Here is a 21,637-nt window from a genome sequence, read left to right as displayed (position 1 = left end):
TTGCTGGGCTGGGCTGGGCTGGGCTAAGCTTGTCACTTCACAATCGGCGCCACAGGAGGCATGTGTTAGCTTGCAACTGATCGGGCTGGCAGATTGTTTGCCTAGTTTCTGAAATGCCAAATTCTCAGAAGTCCTGTGGGTTTGCCTACCCAAGTGGTGGCAACAAAGCCTTTCCTGCAAAACTAGCAGACTGAGCATTTAGAGCATTTAGAAGACAGTTGAGTTTGTCCAAGAACAGGAATTAGCCATTCAAGTGAGCCTATCAGAAAAAATAAAAATGAAAAAGAAAAGAAAGTTGGCTATCAGAGCTTCAGCAAAAGTTCACTTTAGGTCTCAGTTCATTACCTAAAACCACAATTTTGAGAACAGGAACAAAGAGTAAGAAGGAAAATGATTTACCACTGAATGTAGTATTATTGCTAATGCCTCTTTTATACAGGACAAATTATTTAGTACATTGACACTATTTCACAATGGGTTGATGATGCTGAATTTAGCCGGGGCTGTATGCACATCCTCATACTAGAGGATAAATTTGTGGTAATGGATTTGAACAGAGTTGTGGGATTCTTTTTCAGCCAAGGGTCTCATTCCCTTGTGGGCAACCCTTGTGGGAACCACTTGCAACGTTAAATAGAGGGACTGGCCTGGGGAAGCAGCACATAGTGTAATGTGCATATCAGGCCATTCTACGCCTCAGAAAAAATGCAGAAGTGGAGAACAGGAGACCACATCCACTTTGCTCCTCCTCAGATGTTCTGCTGCTGTTCTGCCATGGTTTGGTTCAGTGTGTTGTCAGAACCCAGGCTCATTGTTTTCAGTCACTACAGACTAACAGCAAGCTGTAACCATGGTTTGTCCAGGAGATCTAAAGCATGAGTCCAGGTTCAGATGACACTCTAAGTCAGGTCAGCGGCAGAGCAAGCTGATCAGGCGCCTGGGGGTGGGGCCAGTCACCCACAGGGGCACCACGGGGCCTCTGAGGAGTCTGTCTGCCTCCTCCCATGCAGCTGCCCTACAGCTGAGGGGGAGGCAAAGGGCAGACTGTCTGGGGTGGCGCGGAGCCTGCGGGCGCCCAAGCCACCACGTCACTCCCAGGAGAGACACGTGGTTCGGGCATGCTGCAGGCCCCATGGTGAGTGCCGCCCACCATTTTGACACCCCCCTCAGTGGGGACACCCGGGGCAGACTGCACCCCCTTACTACACCCCTGAGTCAGGTTATGGTTTGGTTTAGGCTATGGTTTTTTGTGGTGAAACAGCAAGACAATTGGGGAGGAGTGCAGCAGCTGGGAACTCCTGTCTGAGAATGCTTGCACATTCATTGTAAACCAAACTATGACTTAGTATGATATGCAAACCAGGCCAATATAAATAAAAAAAGAATGACATATGAGAAGAATGTGAAAAGGCTGTATTATAAATTAACACCTTATAATATTATCATAATTATTATTTTATATTTCTTACCTGTCTTTCAAAATACATGTGTGTGTGTTAAGGGGAGTTAATGTACATAACAGCCACACATTGGGCACATTCACCAAGCCTTAAGGAGAATGTACACAAACGCCTTCCATGAAAAGGGAATTGTGCACATTCCTGGTCAATATACATAATCCTCAACAGGCCTGGAATGTTCATATCTCAACTGAATTTTGTACATTCTCTGGGCCATATGCACATTCTCCAGTCAGAATGCATAGTCTCCAAGAAACATGTCACTACCACCCTATTTCTAGGCATGGGTGTATTTCACTTCAATTACAAATTTTATAATTTGCTTTTAAATACTCCATTGGAATGGCAGTGCTGGATAATTAGTTTAAAATGTAGACCCATCTCATTGCATGGACAATTTTGCCACACAGAGATATGTTGAGAACTTTTAAGCCTTTGGCCCAACTCAGTTGACTCACAAGGCAGAATTAAGGAGTGCATCTTCAAATCATGATATGAACCCATTAGAGGCAAATGACAGTATCAGGCATGAATCTGTTTTGCAAAAGCTTCAGGCAACATCATTCCAGGACACCAATGCCCTTATATTAGAAAGGAAATGGATAACAGGAGCCCCCTTGCCGCTTTGTTCCCCTGTAGTTTTCATGGTTATTAGCAACCAAACCCCATGTTTAGGAAACTTGGCATTCCTGCCAGGCTGCATGTCAAGGAGAATCAGAATTTTCACATCATCATCGCAGCATGGATTTTCCTTCTCCCAAACTACTGTAATTTTTAACCTCACAAGTTTAAGATTGTACCTTAACATTTGTGGGAAACAGATGGCTCCTGCAAGCTGCCAACCTGTTGTTTAAAAAGCCTCTTCCAAGAATTGTTTTCTACCCAGAGTCGCTTAGCATAATTAACCTTTCATGTGATTTAATAAACAGGAACAAACATTTGCCATATCATATTAATAAAGAGAGCCACTTAAGGACGCACAGAGTTGTTCTTTAAGTCCAGAGAATGCCTTAATTCCTTTATATTTCTTTTCACAGCATAAAAAAAATAATGTTCAAGACACAGGTCACCAATTAATGTTGCAAATGCTTCCAGCACTAATGGATGTACACAGGAAAAAATACAAACACAAAAGATTCTTTTGCTGAAAAAATAAATTGGGTCTGTCTCAAGGCAACAGTAGATATTATTGTGGCTTAATTAACAGGGTTTTGGACTTCTGTACAGCAAGCTTATTCACACCATAACTTGACACTTTATAAAAGCAGAGACCAAAGTAACACTGCATTATCTTGATGTGAAGAACTTTTATTATATAAGACAGCAGGAAAGCATATCATTGAGTCTGATGCGGTGAAGTGCAAAAGTGTGGCAAATAGCTTCTCACAGGAAAGTAACACAGAGCATCAGGTGGGAAAATATGTGTTGTGCAAGCATGGCTACCATTAATAGAAAGGAAAAAAGGTTGCGTAGACCATTGTTCCTTGACCTTGGGTCTCCCAGATGCTGTTGGACGATAATGGCTGCTTACCCAGTCTTTGGGTAGGTGGCAGTTGTGGCCCATCATGGCAGACCCTTGGCTCCACAGAACAAGATGCCTCTCCATTGTGTGATCAGCTGCTGGAGAATTCCCCCAGCTGGCCGCAAAGGAAGGCACAATAGCCAGCCAGTCCATAGTTTTGAATCAGCCAATCAGGTAGCCAGAGGGCTGGCTGTGCCTGAGTTCAGGACTGTTGGACTACAACACCCATGACTAGTTTAGCCAATGGTCAGGAATGATGGGACGTATAGTCAAACAACATCTGGATACCCAAGGTTGAAGAACCCTGAGTTAGACTACAAGTATACAGTTAATACAGCAAGCACAACTAGTGTAATAGAAGTGTCATGTGACATCCATTATTAGTGAAATACAGCCTAGTCTTTCTAGAGCCCTTTTTAATGTTAACTTTTGTACTTGATATTCTCATGGTTGATGTATTTATTATATTGGACTCCTTCTCTAAGAATATTCTCATTTTTATGTTACTACCAATGTGCATTTTGCTGAGGGCCTATATGCCTATTTAATTATAATTCTCTAAAAATAGGGTGTTTAAAAAATAAAAATAGATTGAGGGGTAAAAAAAATTGCATGGTGACAGTGCTGGGGCCATCAACGGAATATGTTCCATTTTACATCCTTCCCACCACTACTATTTTTATGTCTCATATATTTCTAAGTGAAAATAATAGAGCCTTGTAGTACTTTGACCTTTTCAATATTCGGAAACTTTACTGACTGGTCATTTCTGTGTGAGGTGGGGGGGGACTGTACATATATCAGAGTGATGGGCACTGTTGATAGATGTTAAGTGCAATGTATTATTATTATTTTATGATTTCACTAATGAAAGGAAAGAACCACGAGAAGATTTCCTTTCAGAGGGTGGCAGAAAAGAAAATTATGAAAGTGAATGAAATGTAGCAAGGGAGATTAAAATGTAATAGTCTAAACCTGTTCGGTAGAGTTTTCGCTCTGGGCTATAACACCAAGATCATTCTGCCAAATTGAAACTGTGAAGGATATGGATGTTTGGTTTACATGACTGTCAGTCAAAAATGAATTCCCCTCCTACAACACATTCAGAACTCTCCCTTTAATAATGCATGCTCCTTATGCATGCCATCCATTAGTGTGATTATGAATATGGGATATTAATGATTCTTTTATAATGCTGATGGGATTAGCAGCCTGAGGTACACAGGCTTTGTGGTACTCTTGCCACTGGGAGCAAATGATGAGCTTCCAAAATTACAACTAGATCCCTGGAGCCATGATGCATTTTGCAAGATGCACAGGACAGGGTGCACCTGAATTCTTAATGACTTAAATGACTTCTTAAAAAAAAATAAAAATGATTAGGTCAGATATGGCTGTCCAGATGTTGCTGGACTGAAATGTCTATCATCCCTGACCACTGGCCATATATGCTGGGGCTTGACGGGAGTTGTTTTCTCAACCCTATATCTACAGGTTCCCCAATTCCCGGTATTAGGTGAATTCATGGAAGGTGAATCTGTCAAAAGCTGTTAGACAGGAAGCAAAAGTGGAGTGTTATTTCCACCATACTGTACCTGTATGATTCCCAGACATATTTGGCTGACCACTGTCAGAAACAGTATGCTAGTCATAGGCAAACTCGGGCCTCCAGATGTTTTGGGACTACAACTCCCATCATCCCTAACTAACAGGACCAGTGGTCAGGGATGATGGGAATTGTAGCCTCTAAACATCTGAAGGGCCGAGTTTGCCTATGCTTGCAGTATGCAGAGCTAGAAGAACTATTGGTCTGACCTAGCAGCCCCGTGCATTCTCAGGCGATAACCTAAATGGAGAATATTTAACCCAGGGTTCACATTGCAACTTAGTTGTCAACAGGTGTCATTTCATATCTCTGTGTTCATTTTTAAAGATTGATAAATACATCAACATAATCCTACCAGATAAATTATCTGATACACCTTGGGGACTCAGAAATCTGGAAGCAGACTCAGCTTTACAGGACCCACTTAACTGATAAACAGTTTAATAAGAATTCTCATTCATTGGAGATGATAAACATGTTAAAATACTATATTCTTTCCTATCAGACCCTGTAGAAGTACTGCAAGTTAAATAGTCATCCATGTGTCATTCATAGTCATTCAAGAAGAATCATATTGCATCGCCAAAGATAATATAGCATCCAATTCACATGATCTGATTCACGCTGGCCAGCATAAATTCAAAATAAGCATTACACTTAACTCCTCCTGAGCTGATTGTGGTCCTGTAAATTTTCAACATGCAGTAAAGAACAAATAGGGATTTGCTACCCGTGTTGCTAATGGACGTGAGCACAAATCTGAACTCTGATTATTGCTTCAGTGCCACAGATCTGAAAAAATACATATGCATATGTATGCATATTGAATGCGATCCCATCCATACTGTATTTAGCATTTTTTAGGTTTAGAGATGCATTTCAGCATCCAGTGCTCAAATCAATGGTTGTTTCTTGTTTTCTTTACCATATAACTTTCAAGTTAACTTTACAGAGATGTGGGGTATACAAGAGTGTTAACCACATTTTCTTCCCTGGTTCTTGTACATAGTGGTACCTCTTACATCTCCCCTATGGTGAAATTCATGAGTTCTAACCCACCTCATATGCATACCTCTGCTTTACTTTTTAGAGTAGCCATTTTCAGGCTAAGCCTCATGAACCTAGAACATGTGAAGAAACTGAATCTGAATCTGAATATGTTTTGTTTCAAAGACCGCCTTGGCAGTTCCTCCCCTCCAAATTAGGTTATAGGAAGTGGAGTTATCTTCCTAGCATGAGTAGACACAAGTAATTTGATGCAGTTATTTAATAGTTGCAGGATCAGACTTTTTTCCAACTTCAAAACTGCAATTCAACAAGATGAAAAGTCCCATGAAGTAATAATAGAGATGATATGTTAATTTTACTGTATCTTCTGGTGATTTGCAGCTTTAAGGGGGGGGGGACAATTTCAACTCTTATATAAATTTCCATCTGAGGGGTTTACATTGCATATTGTATTACCAGAATAGGCAGTTAACAGCACATCTGCTGGTAAGTATAAAATTGACACCACATCTGTCTACTGGTAAGTGTATAACATGTTGAATAGAATATTTGCAAGAAAAGGGTAGACATAAGACTTTTAACTAAATTGTCTTCACAGTCCATAGCTATGAAATTGAATTTAAATGTATGGTGCATTGGCCAAATATATGTGGTGAATTCATTACTGATTTTCAAATTTCCATTATTTTATCATTGTAGTTTGCTAAAGTCACTATCACCTACCTCACTAATAACTGAATCTGAAATCAAGTAACATTGCCTGTTTCATATGTTGCAAGTCCCTTTCAGCCATATAACTGGTATCACAGAACCCATTAAAAGGACTGCCATAAATCGTTCATTCAGTTTGAATATTGCTCTGATTTTTGCAGGTAGGCCAGAGGGACTGAACGCTACTATAGACATGGCTGCCCTTGAAGGCAAATCCAGGGCCCTCTGCTCACTACAGCCCACATAGGATAAACTGTAGCTCCTCCTTTAAATAGGAAAAACCCCAGAGAGATTAATTTGGGGACACCATGGGGGTTGGAGCTGAACTTGCAAACTCCCCCTAGTGACCCCAGTGCCAAAGGCAGGTTCCCCCTGCCAATGCCATACAATGTGTGATAGATTAAAGGTTATTTACTTTGTTCCACTGAACTGATTGGAAGCCCACTAAGAGCAAAACCTGTTTTCATAACCTCATAGCCTAATTCCTTTTATCTCATGACCTAACCTGAGTTTCATTTCTTATCGATGATAAAGGGCAGGATAATCCACTACCTCAGTATATGCAGATATGCAGGGAAAGGGTCTGGTACTGGGTACCATTGAGTACCCCAGGGGAAAAAGCACTGCAGTTATGTATGTATATAATAGGCAGCTATAAAGCATTATTGGGTGGTGTTTCAATTTTGATCCTCAGCCTATTTCAAAGTTGATTTGGACTTAAATTTCAGGTGTCTTAAATTTTAGCAGTTTCATTTCCGTGTATCAGGAGCCAATAATATGGAAGCTGACACTATGATCAAATTGCACTCAAAGATGCTGGACTTTGGTCTGATCCAGCACGGCTCTTATGTTCTTATGGTATTTTGAAGCCCTAAAATCTCACTAATTATGCCTATTTATTAAAAGGAAAGAATGCCATATGGCCAATTAAAATTGAAATTAAACTGAGATCCTCGCCTCCGAAACTTGTGTGTTTGGGATGGGGCAGGCAGTCTTGTGTTTATTTTTTAAAATTACCAAATTGCAAAGTCTGGGATTTCACCTTCAGCAAGACCCAGACTGAGCTTTGAGCTCCTGTCTGAGACCTTTGTGTTGCCCTTGAGTTTTATTCCTTGGAATCTAATGGTGCACTAGCAAATCCTGATAATTGGTTTAGGATTAAAATGCAGAGCCCCACCACTCTTATGATTAACCAGAAGCCAAACTGCTTGTGTACAATGCTGACTTCCAATGAGAAAGAAAGATAAATTATGTAAAGGGAGATCTTGCCTTCCTGCAATAATCTTTGGTTAGAACCAGAGAAGGTAGACAGCAAGGTAATGTTTTTAGAGAGAAACCGTGCCATTTCCTGGAGCAACAAGGTGCAGGATAATATAAACCCATGTGTGGTGCTTGGGACCTTGTGATGTTGATCTGTTATACTTTATTTGGTATGGAAATTGGTTCTGCAGTGTTCCATTATAGATATCCCTTTTACTTTAGTTGGCATTTCTATTTGAAATAAGTATATAAAAAGACAGCCTATGCACATATTAGGTTTGTAAAAAATGGGGGGGGGGGTGTTTATACATACTATGAGACTCTTGAATAGATATGGTCCCAGAACAGATTCACAGTGTTTGTGGCTGTAGGCTGTTTCACAGGTTATGATAAAAGCAAGGGGCTGGAGGTGTGGTCAGAAGACATGAGTGGGCAAGATCTTATTCCCCCTTCCATGCATGTTTCATGGAAATATAAACCACCAAGCTAACATTTATCCAAAATAGCAGGTAAACCTTGAGGCTAATAATTAACTAAAATATTAGTTTCAGTATTTCCCATTCTTAACTTATGAACATTTTTTTTCTTTTATATTTGAATAGCATTATTTTTTCTGTCCTGTGGCCTCATGCTCTTCTGTTTCACTGAAGCATGAATATCAGCATAACTTTCATTTTTTTGTGAGATACAGGTTACCGCCACCAGCAAGACTAACACTAAGCCTAATTCCTGGCCCACTGCTACCTGGATCTACACAGATGTAAATGGATGTTCTCAAAAACAAAGAAGCACAAAACAACCCTTTCCAATACTGCTCATTGCAAAGATGTTTGCTGTCTTCAGCAACTTGTAAATCTTTGAATATGCAGAATCTGGCGAGAAATGAGTACTGATGTACTGAGAATCTTTACGTTTCTCCTTTGAGATGTTTTCCAAAGCAGTTTTACAATGAGTGTCTTGCATGACTTCATGGCTAGAATTTGTTGTAGCCTTGTTTCTCCTCATCTCCTGGTAATAATCTTGTGCAATTTTCTTGCCAACTTTACATACCAGCTAAACGGTTTTTGTATTTTCGAGAGAAGTGTCAGTTAATGAAGGAAGGGAACAAATATATCTTCCTTTCAGCCTTTGTCTGCATAGCCTTGCAACCCATTTCTTCTGCTTTTTCACAAAAGCACATTTCTGTTCAGCAGTCTTGCTTAGTTGCGGCCTGCTTTTGACGTTATGGAAAGTCACTGGTCGGCCATTACTCCACATCCAGCTGCCCGTTTTACCTTCGTTTAATCCTGAAATTGGAGACCCGGCAATTGTGAAATTCACTGCCTATAAAGCAATGCTACAGGAATTGTATTAAGCCCCATCAATACAATTATTCATAGGAGAGACTCTTTGATTTCAGCATTATTTTACCCAACAGCAAATGCAAATGACTACCCTGCTGGTGGCAGATTCATGCTTCCTAAAAAAATAGGTCAACTTTAGTTAGGAAAAGAAATGAAATCTAGCTCAGAAACAGAGCTCAAGCCTTACATGCATAAGGTCAAAGGTCAATACCTGGCCCTTCCAGTTAAAACGATCTCAGATAACAGGACTGTCAAAGATTATCTGCCTGAAATGATGGAACTATTGCCAGTCAGAAAAGGAAGGTCTCTGGGCTATATGGAATTGAGCACTGGTCAGATTCAATATAGTAAAGTGTATCTGCATGGCATTCCAAATCACCTCAGTTTGCTGCAATACCGACAGATCAATGGTATACATATCCACCCAGATGGAAGTCCAATTAAAATCAATGGGTAAGTGCATATAGGATTACAGCTGGAATCTTTGGGGAAATCTTGTGCATATACATTTGGGAACAAGTCCTGCTGATACCATGGGATTTAATTCTAAGTAAACATGGATAGGATAAGCCTTAAGAGAAGTTGAACAGCTGCCAAATCTGAAAGGGAATGAAGTGGCAGGTTTAGCCGGGGAGAATTTTTTTCCCTTTTGATTAGTTGTGAAATCAAAACACCCTGCTTCTGTACAAAGATTCAATAAAGATGTATAAAGTTATTTTGTGACCGAATATGATGGTCTGCTAGATCTGTAGCACTACCGTCTTTACAGGATGAAAGCACAAGTTTCCCATGTCTCAAGTTTTTAGATTTATTGAATGAAGTACAGCAAAGGCATATGCCACGGTATCCTGAATAGGTTTTTTTTTTATACTTACCAATCCAAAATGGCTGCTTATTGGCAAATTTCCAAAGCCATGCCATCTCCCTTGGGGAATGAACACTAGCTAAATGGCCCTGGGACCTGTATATGAGACAACAAAGCATAACAATGATACCCAGTCACTACTGGGTTTGTTTGAGGGTGGGTGGGGAAATCTGATAACAATGTTACATGGGCGCTGACAAATGGGAGCTATCTTGTCATAGCTTTAAACAAAAGAGAAAACAATAGAAAATATAGGCTTGGGCTGGCACTTCAGTTCATTCAAGGAATGTGTATGGTCTTTTATAGCAGTCATTCAATGTTCTGAAAACTGTATAAAATTAAATAACCTTAGGGACTTTTAGAGCAAAATCGCCAGAGTGAGATAGGTGTAGGATACTAATTTTCAGTGTGATTATTTATGCAATCAAAAGGTACTGAAATGTGTTTAAAGTGGCTGATTGTAGAGAATAACATTTCCAATCCCATCTTCACTCGTGTCACAGGAAAGGAAATACATTCATCTTTTGCCTTGGCCTGTTTGACCTTTGGAGAGCAGAACATTTGTTAGTATGGCTTTTTAATAACGAATCTTATTTGCATAACGTATCATTCAAATAGGCCTTACTTCTGCAGGAATCATCAGGAGGACAACATATTCTGTAATTCTGAAGGTCACAGATTGTAAAACTTATTCCATAAAAGGTATACTACACATTGTGTAAGTTTTTTTCGCCCAGTCTTTTAACTTTAATTTGAAAATGCATTTTTCTCACTGGAATTCTAAGGAAGATAATGTGATACACTTTCATAATTTAGAATTGCTGTTGATTTTCTAGTCATCTCCAGTAGACAGACAGATGGATCTGACCACATTACTCCAATTCATAAGAAATATATCTGGCATTGCTGAATCATCTCGACTTTATGGGCAATGCTTCATAGTACAAAAAAATTAAGTTTCCCAACCCTCTAATGTAGCATGATAATTCCTGATGCACCTAGAATTACAAACTATAATATTGTTCAACTTTAAGCTACTACACTGTACTGTTGCTATTCTAGTGGAGAAAGTGTAAGAGAAATTTAAAAAGGAACCCTGAACCTTCCAAACAGGTCCCCCCCCCCCCCCCGTTTTAAATAGTCATTGGAAAAAGGTATTTTTGCATTGTTTATATATATCATGACAGCAATCATTACGCCGCTTACCTGGGATTAAGCACCATTGAATTTCAACAAGACTTACTTCTCAATAGACCTGCTTAGGGTTGCACTGTTCCCGTGAATGCATTTCCCAGCAAAAAAAGAAACCCAAACAGCTTGCTCTTGCTCTTTACTTTTCAATTTAATGTAGACCACATTGCTGTAATTTATCCATCAAGCAATTATGATTAGTCCTTCTCTCCTCTTTAGAAGTCCTCAATTTACTGCACTTATTACTCTTTTTCTTAAGGCATTTTTTTCTTAAGAGATGGAATAAAGCAGTGTCCAGTTGTTGTTGTTGTTTTAAACCTCACATCCTCTCCCTTTCCTGCTTGAATCTAATAAAAAAGTTAAAGCTTCACAGATATTTCTCTTTATGGAAAACATTTGAAGGAAACAAAACAAGAAAAATGTTCTTCAGTTCTTGTGAGGTATTGTAAACAGCACAACATTCTAACTACGGAAATATACAGTTTCAGGCCTTCATTTGCTTCCAGTTCTTTCCGGGCAACAGATTTGCCAACATATTTTGTTTCAGTTTAGTGGAACTATTTTCATAACTATCCTCAAAGGCTTTCAATGCAAGGTCAGACCAGCCTCATGCTGGAGTGGGGAGTTTATTAACAAGTGTGACTAAACCATTCCCTTGTTGTCCACTTCAATTTCCAGTTTGTCAGCAAGCATGAAAACTACAGACCATAAATGCTCATGGGGTTTTTAACCAGTTACACGGAATATTATGATGCCTGTTATAGGGCAAAAAGCTCAACACCTTCAGGAAAGTGGATTAAAACAAAGTCAATTAAATAGTGGGCTGCCTTTCAGGTGGGGGGTGGAACTCATCACATATGGGAAAACAAAATTACTTTGTGTTATTATTTTCATTGCATTGGAAATGGTTTGCAGGGTATGTTTTTAAACTGCACATCACTCTGCTTTTTAAAGTTGTTCTGTGGTTCCTATGTAATGTTACTGCATTATTGTGGTCTGGAGTGGCACAAGAAAGTGGAACATAAAAGCCCTACCAGAACATTTGCAGTATAAAGTTTTACAGGATTTCAGCAAGAGGTTACGGGACACGCACTGATTAGAAATGAAGTTGTGTGTCTGTCCTAAATGGGCACAAACAGTTATGAAAGGGGAATCACATATTACTGCCCCAATACCATCATAAGCACAAATAATCATGCACACACACAAACCAACATCTGGAGGAGCCCTTATAGGGTATAGGGCAGGCATTCCCAAACTCGGCCCTCCAGCTGTTTTGGGACTACAACTCCCATCATCCCTAGCTAACAGAACCAGTGGTCAGGGATGATGGGAACTGTAGTCCCAAAACAGCTGGAGGGCCAAGTTTGGGGGTGCCTGGTATAGGGCGACATATAAATTCAATAAATAAAGTAAGAATGTGTTAAACCTGGATTTTAATCAAATGGTGTTACTGTTCCTAGGGAGATATACCAATACTTTTTTCAATCAGATTTCTTTGTTTCTTTTCAGCAGCAACACAAAAACACTGCTTAACAGTAGGCCATACTAATTGTCCAACTAGACCACTTTTGCCTATTCTCTCCAGGGTCTCAGGAATACGAATGAAGCCAGAATCTTCCTGCTTTGAAAGCATGTTTTCCACCATAGACTTATGTTCAGTGGTGAAAGAAAGCAGTTCTTTTGGTGGTCCTGTTGTATTTGATTGATTCCTTTGGAAATCCCAACATTCCGACCCATTCTGTCCCTCTGTTAGATATCAGCAAACATACTCTAAAATAGTATCTACCTCTTCAATAGGGTTTTGAGCCCCCATTTTTCTTTTGTACTCACATGGGTCCCATGTTATGATGCCCAAAAAATATTTTGTTCCTCCTAAGTTTTCTTCAAGTATTCATATTTGTTAAAAATACTAACGATTACTTATTATTGACTTTCCCCATAAGTTCACTGCTGTAATATTATGATGCAAAAGCTCTACTCCGCCCATAAAGTGGTACCTCAGTTTTCGAACTTCTCCGTTGACAAAATGCTTGGTTTTCAAACAAGTCGGACATGCCACATGGCCTCTGTATCGAGTTTTCCCTTTTGAGGCTTCCATATTGAGTTTTTGGTTTTCGAACGTTTCAGAACTCGAACGGTCTTCCGGAACGGATTAGGTTCGAAAACGGAGGTACCACTGTATATAATTCTGGGAGGTCAAATGTTTTTGTAACCACTCCCACTCAAGACTCCCAAACGTGTTCTTTAAATAGAATTTTTTTTGTGTGGGATGCCAACTATTGCGGCCCTCATTGCAGCCCTGAGTCCAAAAAAGATCTGTCACCATTGGTGCTCCAATCCATTCACAGATGGCCAAACCTCAACAAATGAGTGATCAGTGACAACCCTTTTCTTTCGAAGATTCCCATACCATTTCCTGCAGGCTTCTTCAGCACTGTCCCAGGATGCATTTCTAATGGAGCTCAAAATGTAGCAGTGCTTGTCTCTGAGCGTCCAACTGGAAGGGCACTTCCTGGATTTAGTTCTCTAAGAAGGGGGAAAATAGACCCAAAACAGTATGATTATACATCGCTGATGAACTTCATGCCTGAGCTCTCTCCCACAAAAAAATACCCTTGCTCTTTTGAGGAGCATAAATGGCCACATATGGCTTCTCAGATTATGCTTCCCATTTCATGCCTCTTAAGATAGGTATGGAAGCAGTTTACAGACGTGTGAAAAGTAGAAGTTGGCTGGCATGTCTACGTGAGAAATAAAGATGCAACATTTAGATGTGCATGTGCATAAGGAGAGACAGCACATTGAGATGTCTTATTTTCATTCGTTTATAAACATATTTATAAACCACTTTTCATAAAAGAAAAATAGCAGAGTGGTTTACAAGAATCATACAAAGAACAATAACAATAAAAATACATATGGGTGGGTAGCTGAGTAGATAGATACGACAGGATAGGCAAACATCTACTGAGTTGTTGGCTGGGTGCATCACTGCAAGTAACCTGTCCCTATCATCAGGTCACGTTAACTGGAGCTGGTCCCACAACACTGGGCTTAACATTGCATTGGATACCTTAACTGGCACTGCTGCAGTAGCAGTGTCTAAGTCCCTGTGGAGCCAACTAACTTCCTCCTCAAAGCATTTAGCCATTTGGTTACCATGTACTCCAGAGGTCAGGAATAACCAATCTCTGGACTATAGGGAACAACTTTGCTGGGCAGTTCCTCAAGGATGCAACTGAGGCAGTGAAGTAGGCTCTCTTTATTTCCCTCACAGCTGTGTGTTAGGCCTGATTATGAGCCTGAATACATCCTCAGTCAGCTCCAGAGTGAGATCTACCCCACTCTTTACCCAGTTAGTTTCATTGACCTCAGCTGTATAGGGGACAGACTTGATCAGTTCAGCAACATCTCCCAATCACAATCTCTTCAGCTACTTTTCCTGTGAGCCCCTGCATTTTTTCCCTAAAGGGAGAAAAGCAAACAAGGGGGTGATTTTGCTGGGGGGGGCGTGTTTACAGGGAAAGGATCAAGTACCTCCTGCCCTACCATTGCTGTGATCACATTTTTGGGCTATAATTAAATTAAAAACAGTATGGCTGAGTCATAGCTCTCCCATGTATTGTCTAGTTTGGTCCATAGTTGCAGCATCCTTTGTGGATTTATTTGAAAGCAGACCCATTAAACTCAGTTGTACTTGCTTCCAAGTGAACAAGGATTGGGCGGCACAGTTGAAATTCTCATTTGGGCTTAAAGATTGCCTAAATCTTATTGAATAAGGAGCCTAACACTGAGCAGAAATGCAGATGTAGTGATGTGATATTTCTTAGCTTTTGGGTTGCAATTGTTCATAAGCATTTGGCGATAAAGATATGGGAACTTTTGGCTTTAATTTGATTCAGTGCTGCTCTCTTCCTCATGAGATTTTGATTTAATAGAGCCATTTATAAGTAGGAATGAGTGAACTGGAGGGTTAAGATTCTTTTAAACCTTAAACAAGCTTTTAAAGTTGTGAAATGGTGTGGATAAAAGCTGCACTCAGTTCTGACAGCTTGTTAAATTTTTATAGTCAGGATACCAGGACTAGAAATCCTAATTAATATCCCATCCCTGTTATAATAATCAAGCTACATTTTGATCTGATTGGTAGGGAGCTGAGTATGCAATTGTCCCATAACAGCATTTGAGAGGACAAGTTTTCATTTAGGGAGTTGAGGGTGGAAAAGAGGTCTGCCCAGAAGCTGCCTCCCGAGCAAAAGAGGAAAAATATTGCTCAAGGACCTATAGCAGGGGTAGCCATTGTGGTGCCCCTCAGATGTTGATGGGCTACAATTTTCATGAACCCCAGCCAGAATGGATTATGATTAGAGATGATGGGATTTGGAGTCTAATAGGACTTGTTGGCTACCCTGACTCCGAGACACCAGACCTGGATTTGCAGATACCATAGATGTCAACAGAAATGTCAAGTCCAATTGTGTACCACTCATCCCTAACGTGAACCTACAAAAGACTCATACAAATGTGCTCTTAGTTGGTCTTTGAAGCAGAACAATGAAGTTGCTAACAAGTCCCAAGCAACTCTAGCAAAATATAGTAGTTAAGTAGGCTACAATTGAAAGTCAACATGATGCAGTCATGTTCAAATGTGGGGACCTGCAAGGCTAAATTTCTGGCCAGCCACAAAGCTCAAAAGTAGCCTTGGGCATGTCACAGGATCTTAAATCTACTTTTGCAATGACCTATTTTAATTCAAGCCTATACACTATCCAAGGGACGCGGGTGGCACTGTGGGTTAAACCACAGAGCCTAGGACTTGCCGATCAGAAGGTGGGCGGTTCGAATCCCTGCGACGGGGTGAGCGCCCGTTGCTTGGTCCCTGCTCCTGCCAACCTAGCAGTTCGAAAGCACATCAAAGTGCAAGTAGATAAATAGGTACCGCTCTGGCGGGAAGGTAAACGGTGTTTCCGTGCACTGCTCTGGTTCGCCAGAAGCGGCTTAGTCATGCTGGCCACATGACCCGGAAGCTATACGCCAGCTCTCTCGGCCAATAAAGCGAGATGAGCGCCGCAACTACAGAGTCGGTCACGACTGGACCTAATGGTCAGGAGTCCCTTTACTTTATACGCTATCCAACTAAATGGCAATAAGGAATCATTTCAGTTTGCAATAATACAAACATCTGAAGCAGAAGGGAAGTTCCTTATTCCTGTTGCATACTCACACAAGTATTTCTATGAGTGTTATTAAAGTTCAGGGCAGGAGGAACAGGACATGAAATCAGTTCTTGAAGCATTAAATCGATACCGCACTGTAGTTAAAAGAAAACCTTGATTGCGGATTAAAAAGTGGGTTCTGATTAATTGATAATCCATCCTTTGTCTCTAGCAGAGGCAATAAAATTAGTTGGGAGACTCCAAGGCACTACCATCAGATTGCCCTGAAAACATTCTGCTGTGGATTTATAACCTTTATATAATTTCAAATATAGCAAGGAATATAATGATTTATAATATGCACTGCACTCTAGAGAATATATCTCTCTCCTTCCCTTGTCACCCAGGATTCCATCCCCGCCTGCTGCCGTACAACCTGGGAAGCTAATTCTACCTGCTTTGTACTCGACTGTAATGGGACAGGTTCATTCTTCATGCCCAAATCTCTCTGAGGAAGGTCACTTTGGTGTTGTAGGTGAAAAGGTAAAACAGGCACAGGCTCTCTAGCAGCTGCCCTGACGGCAGATGGCAAGATGAATTGTCCACCAGCTCCTGTTGGTGTAATTCCTTGGTACTGAAAATGATCAAGAAAAAATAAAGAGCAAGTACATCTCCCTCCCGATTCCCCCTGCTGCCCCCAAGGACAACTCTATGTATATGGCAGCTGGGAACTCTGGATTCCACTTCACCAACACTAAGAACTGCTGCTGAACAATTATTGTAAAAGTTTTGGCATGGCCTGGAATTCTGGACCTGGGTTCAGTTTTTGACCCAACAAGTTAATATGTTTTGGCCAAGTAGCTTCACTTTTCTGTGGCATTGTGCTGCTAATTTATGCAGGGATATTTCATAACACTGCACTTCAGTATATACAGTATGCCATGGGAAATGTAAGTTAAGCACATGCCCCAAAGGCCTGTTGGAGATTATGCATAATAGCCAGAGAATGTAAAAAAATTCAGTCCATATGGGCACATTCTCCATATATACTGATGAAGAAATGTGCACATGGATAAACTGCATGTACATTCTCCATGAGGTGAATGGTGAATGTGCACAATGGCCAATTATGGTGCATATTGACCACTCAATTTACATCCCCCCCTTACACATGATTGAGGGTTGCGCTTAATCCTTGTTCAGTTCAATATAGGACCGCCAGAGCTTGTAAGTGTCAAGTGCAAAACTGTTACCTAATCAGTAGGTTTGGAGGGAACATAATAACTGTGACACAAGGACCTTGGAGACTGGTATTGCTTCAACATTTCAGCTTGTTGCTAGCTTTGAGAAGACCTTGCAGGTGAAAAACATACAAACATTGTGCTTTAGGCTGAGCTAGAGGAAGGAGCTCAAACATTTTCAGCACCTCTGAAAAGTGCTGTCCCATTTTGGCAATCTTCCAGGCCATAGGCTATATTCATAACAAGGCAGCTGCAACCCTGCTCTGGTCATGACATTATCACAAAGTCTGTTCATAGGGAGGAAAGCATTCTGGTAAAATTGAATTAGCTTCATAAACTGGTCACATAGCTGCTTTGGATGGATAATTTGATTCATGGTGTCATCATGCTAACTACATAATGTCTGGGCTCTGATTCGCTAGGATTGTGTCACATGGAGGAAGGCGTCAGTGACATAATAGAGCAGGGAAACAAGCAGTGAAAAGCAGCAGAAAAAGGGGAACAAAATGGTGCTTTATGGTACCTCCTCTCCCTGCTGCCTCATTTCCCCTGTGCAAAGAGATAAATGGATGATTTGCGAACCTGCAGCCCTTCCTATCCTGATCTTTGGTTTAGTGACATCTCAGATAAATGTGAAGCAGCCTCTTGGGCTACAAATATTTTCTTGGGTTGGCATGGCTCTTAATGACATTTTTTAGAACATTAAGAGCATTGGTAAATTTTTAGTCATAAAATGTAATTACTAATCATATATACTGGAGGGAATGGTTCCACTTTGGCAGGTACGTGCAGTGGACAACACCGAGTACGTCCTTTTCATTCCGCTGTTTCATTAGCAGATCCTTCCATGTTCCCCCATTACAACTTTTCTAAGTAGTTAATTCGTCCAGAAAGGCAATGATATTCATAATTTTATGGCGGCCTATTTTGCAACATCAGCAGGAAAACGGAGTGTTATTAATAGGATATCTTTTCGTTCTTTGCCCTCGTGTAGTAGAGAAGGCTATGTAATAACATTTGTTCCTACTGAAGGATCATTATCCTGGCCGTTTTGCTTCTGAAAAAGAAAAATGTAGAGGAAATGTATTTGGCTCCATTGTTCGCTGGTGTAAATTAAAAGAGGCCCACTTAAATCAATGGGGCTATATCACTTTGGATCTAGCAAGAGCCTAAAATCAGGTTTCCAGATTTGTACATTTACTAAAGTAGACTGTGGCTGAAATCCTATTCTCAGTTACCTAGAAGTAAGTCCCACTGAACTGAATGGAGCTTCCATTTGAGTCAGCAGGTATAGGACTGGACTGTAAATAACTCCTGCCCTTCAGCTATTAAAATTCAAGAATACAGACACCTATAACTATCCTACAGCTTACTTGCTTCCAGCTTACATAAGTCATTGCTACACTTGTATATATTTAGATATTAGCTGTACATACCATTGGAGGATTGTGTTGAGCTGCTTGATGCTTAGAATCAGCAAGAACTTGGAAATCCATCTTTACATGATCAGGCAGGTGTCCTGTCTGTGGAATATCTCCTCTGGCCAAAGAACCATGATGATTATGGGGAAGATTCTTATTGTTCAGATGTTCTTCACGAAGGACATCTGCTCTTTCGCTTGCTTTATGGGAACGGCCAGCAGACAGCAGACTTCCTGAAATCCTACTAGTCCTTTCCAACATTTTTTGAGTGCCTCCATCTTGGAATGTTGTGGAAGAATCACAGTCGCCTAATAATTAATTATGAACAAGGAGGAAAGCAGAGTTTAGAAGCACAAGCGAGCAAAAGTAATGACTGAAGGGTTTTGGGTTTTGGGTTACAGGAGAACTGTGAGGAAAATGAAAGGCCCTGAAGCCTCTGCAAGTGATTTCTTTTCTTTGGATAATAAATTTTAAGAGTGGAAAACTTAGGAGCTGAGACCCCACAACAGCACCCCTTGAGAGGCTGCTACATGGTGGTCTTTGAATCTTTGCAATTCAAGGTCAAAATCTAAAATAAACCACAAATGAGATTAATTTTGCAATCTCAGCTTAATCTTCAGAGAACTCATTTCTGAAAGGGCCCAAAGCCAGATGCTGCAGACAAAAGCCCAAAACAACAGTGCTGCTTTTTGTGCCAGGACAGTGTCTTGCTTTCAAATTCACCACTGCAACGTCAGCTCGGGTTACAATTTTCACATTAGGAACCTTCAAGGGCAGACCAAGAAGGTTGTTGAAGATTAGGATTGAAGGGGTCATGCAAAAAATCTTCACTGTCAAGAGTTTCTTTTCTTTTCTTTTCTCTTTTTTAAATCAGGCAACGTGAAAGAAATGCATAAATATAAAATCTGGAAGACAACTGAAGAAAGTGGTTCCAGTGTGCACGCAAGAAAGGAATAGGGAAGGGAATTTGTTGGCCACACGGTGTCACTCTTGACCCAAAATTGGGTCCGTCCATGCCTTTGTTTCTGGCAGCTGGAAATTTGGTTTAGCATCAGAATTACCAGGCGCTCTGGGTCTCCTAGAGTAAAACAGTGGGTAGTTCATCTCAGCATGAGAATTTATATATCCAAACATGAAATATACTGCCCGCTTCTTGTTAGCCTGCGTGGCAAACTCTTAAGGCATTATAATTCAGCTAAAGATAATGGTGACCAGCAGCTGAAAGTATAAAAAGGAAGACAGACATTTTAAAGAAAGGTAGTGCTGTCCCAGAACATGTTTTGACCTCGGGCGTCTTGAGAGTCGGAGGCCTGGTGCTGTGTAGCTCTTTCTTCTTGATTCAATTATAAGTGATCTGTATTAACAGAAACACCTGGATCAGCAGCCTTCAAGAAATTTCAGCTGAAAACAAACATATGGGGCCAGAAGGAGGAGGAGAGAGAAGAGGAAGGGAAGTGGCTTTAAGGAGGGAACTCAGGTGGTTTGAAGCCAAAGGAGAATAATTGTTACCCGGGCTGTAATTGAAGGTGCAGAGTGCCTCTAGCAGGAAGACTTTTTTATTTATTTTTTAAGAAATTGAAAAATGTCAAGGATTGTTTAAGTAAAAGTTGATTCAGCAGAAGAGCAGCTGCAGGAAGAAGGGGAAACTCTAAATGAAGTTTAAGGTTTCAAAATTCTATCACAGCTGTATAAAAGAAGTGAGTTGAGACAGGAACGTGCAAACTTTGGATGAAAAGCTTTTTTAAAAATCCAGTTACAAACATTCTTTTTTTCTCTCCTCTATTTGTTTATTTTATCTGCTTCTTTGGTTTATATGCCACTTCTGAGGCAATATGCCTACCAAAGCAAAACAGGTTAAAAAAAACACACTACACAAATTAAAATTCACAGCAGTGAAACGGTTTCAAACCAAACAAGTACAAAATGCAAGATACAAGTAGGAACATTCAGTCCAAAGCCCGAGTGAAGAAGAAAAACTGGCAGTGAAAACTTATGCAAAAGCCAGTACAGCTGTTTGTTGCAGCACCCCTGGCTACAAGTTCAGCAGGTGAATGGTGCATCTGAGGCTGGCCAGGGGGTGCTTCCCAGGCCCCTGTGGGGCAGTGTGAGGAGGCACTTCTTTGGGGGGCACAGGGGGCAGCTCAGAGACCAGGGGCGGCAGCAATGGCTGCCCAGAGGACTCCCAAGGAGAGGGGAGAGGAGAGGAGGCTGAGGGAACATTCCACAAGGGAGGGTGTTCAAAAAGGGCTGAGGGCCTGCCAGCTCTGCAGACAAGGGGTGACATAACTGGGCTCCTGAGCCCCACAGGGGTGCCGCAGAAATAATGGAGTTGGTCAAGGGAGCTGTGGACCCAAGCAGGTTGAAAGTCTCTGCATAAGAAGGAAATGTGGCCCTCGGGGTGAATGTTTCCCACCTCAATTTATAATAATCTCACTGGCTATCCTGAAAGATGCTGATCAGAGGACTGAAATGAGAAGAAACCCTCAGCACACTAAAGTGGCGCTTGGAAATTGGATGGACCAGAAAGGCAAGGACTAGGTTGGTTCTTCCTGAAGATGTATTCAACAACTTGTCTTACCAGCCTTTGGATCGAGAATTTCAACAGTCAGTTCCCTCTTGCGTCCCAGTATTGCATTTTTAGGCTTGTTCAGTGTTATTTTAAACACTTCGTTGTTCTCTTCAAGGCCATCATCCTGAATCAGGATATTCCAGATCTTGAAGGAAACACCTATCAAAAGCATAAGATCTAAATCTACAAGTCCTATGTTACATTTGAAAGTAGCTTTTGTATTGTTTTACCATAGGCACATAAGAACTGTCAGATTCTACAGCAACACTTCCGAGCCAACT

General features: G+C 40.8%; 1 protein-coding gene across 6 annotated transcripts in view; it reads right to left on the bottom strand.

Annotated features, from left to right (window-relative positions):
• Positions 1-174: 174 nt before the first annotated feature.
• LOC114598913 (FRAS1-related extracellular matrix protein 1-like) overlaps positions 175-21,637 on the bottom strand; it is a 110,743-nt gene continuing 89,280 nt past the window's right edge. For 2 of the 6 annotated variants that reach the window (XM_028733266.2, XM_028733269.2), the window contains 6 exons: positions 21,366-21,515; positions 18,803-19,095; positions 16,580-16,759; positions 13,380-13,495; positions 9,786-9,871; positions 2,353-8,853 (listed from right to left, as the gene is read on the bottom strand). In XM_028733266.2, the coding sequence (XP_028589099.2) occupies positions 8,621-8,853; positions 9,786-9,871; positions 13,380-13,495; positions 16,580-16,759; positions 18,803-19,095; positions 21,366-21,515 (1,058 nt within the window). In that variant the 3' untranslated portion in view covers positions 2,353-8,620. The other 4 variants (XM_028733271.2, XM_028733272.2, XR_003707192.2 and 1 more) reach the window with 4 other exon arrangements.

This window comes from Podarcis muralis, chromosome 5 (genome assembly GCF_964188315.1).
Source record: "Podarcis muralis chromosome 5, rPodMur119.hap1.1, whole genome shotgun sequence".
NCBI classification, from domain to species: Eukaryota; Metazoa; Chordata; class Lepidosauria; order Squamata; family Lacertidae; genus Podarcis; species Podarcis muralis.
The sequence above is the reverse complement of the archived record's forward strand: the minus strand, read 5'-3'. Positions and strand labels throughout refer to the sequence as shown.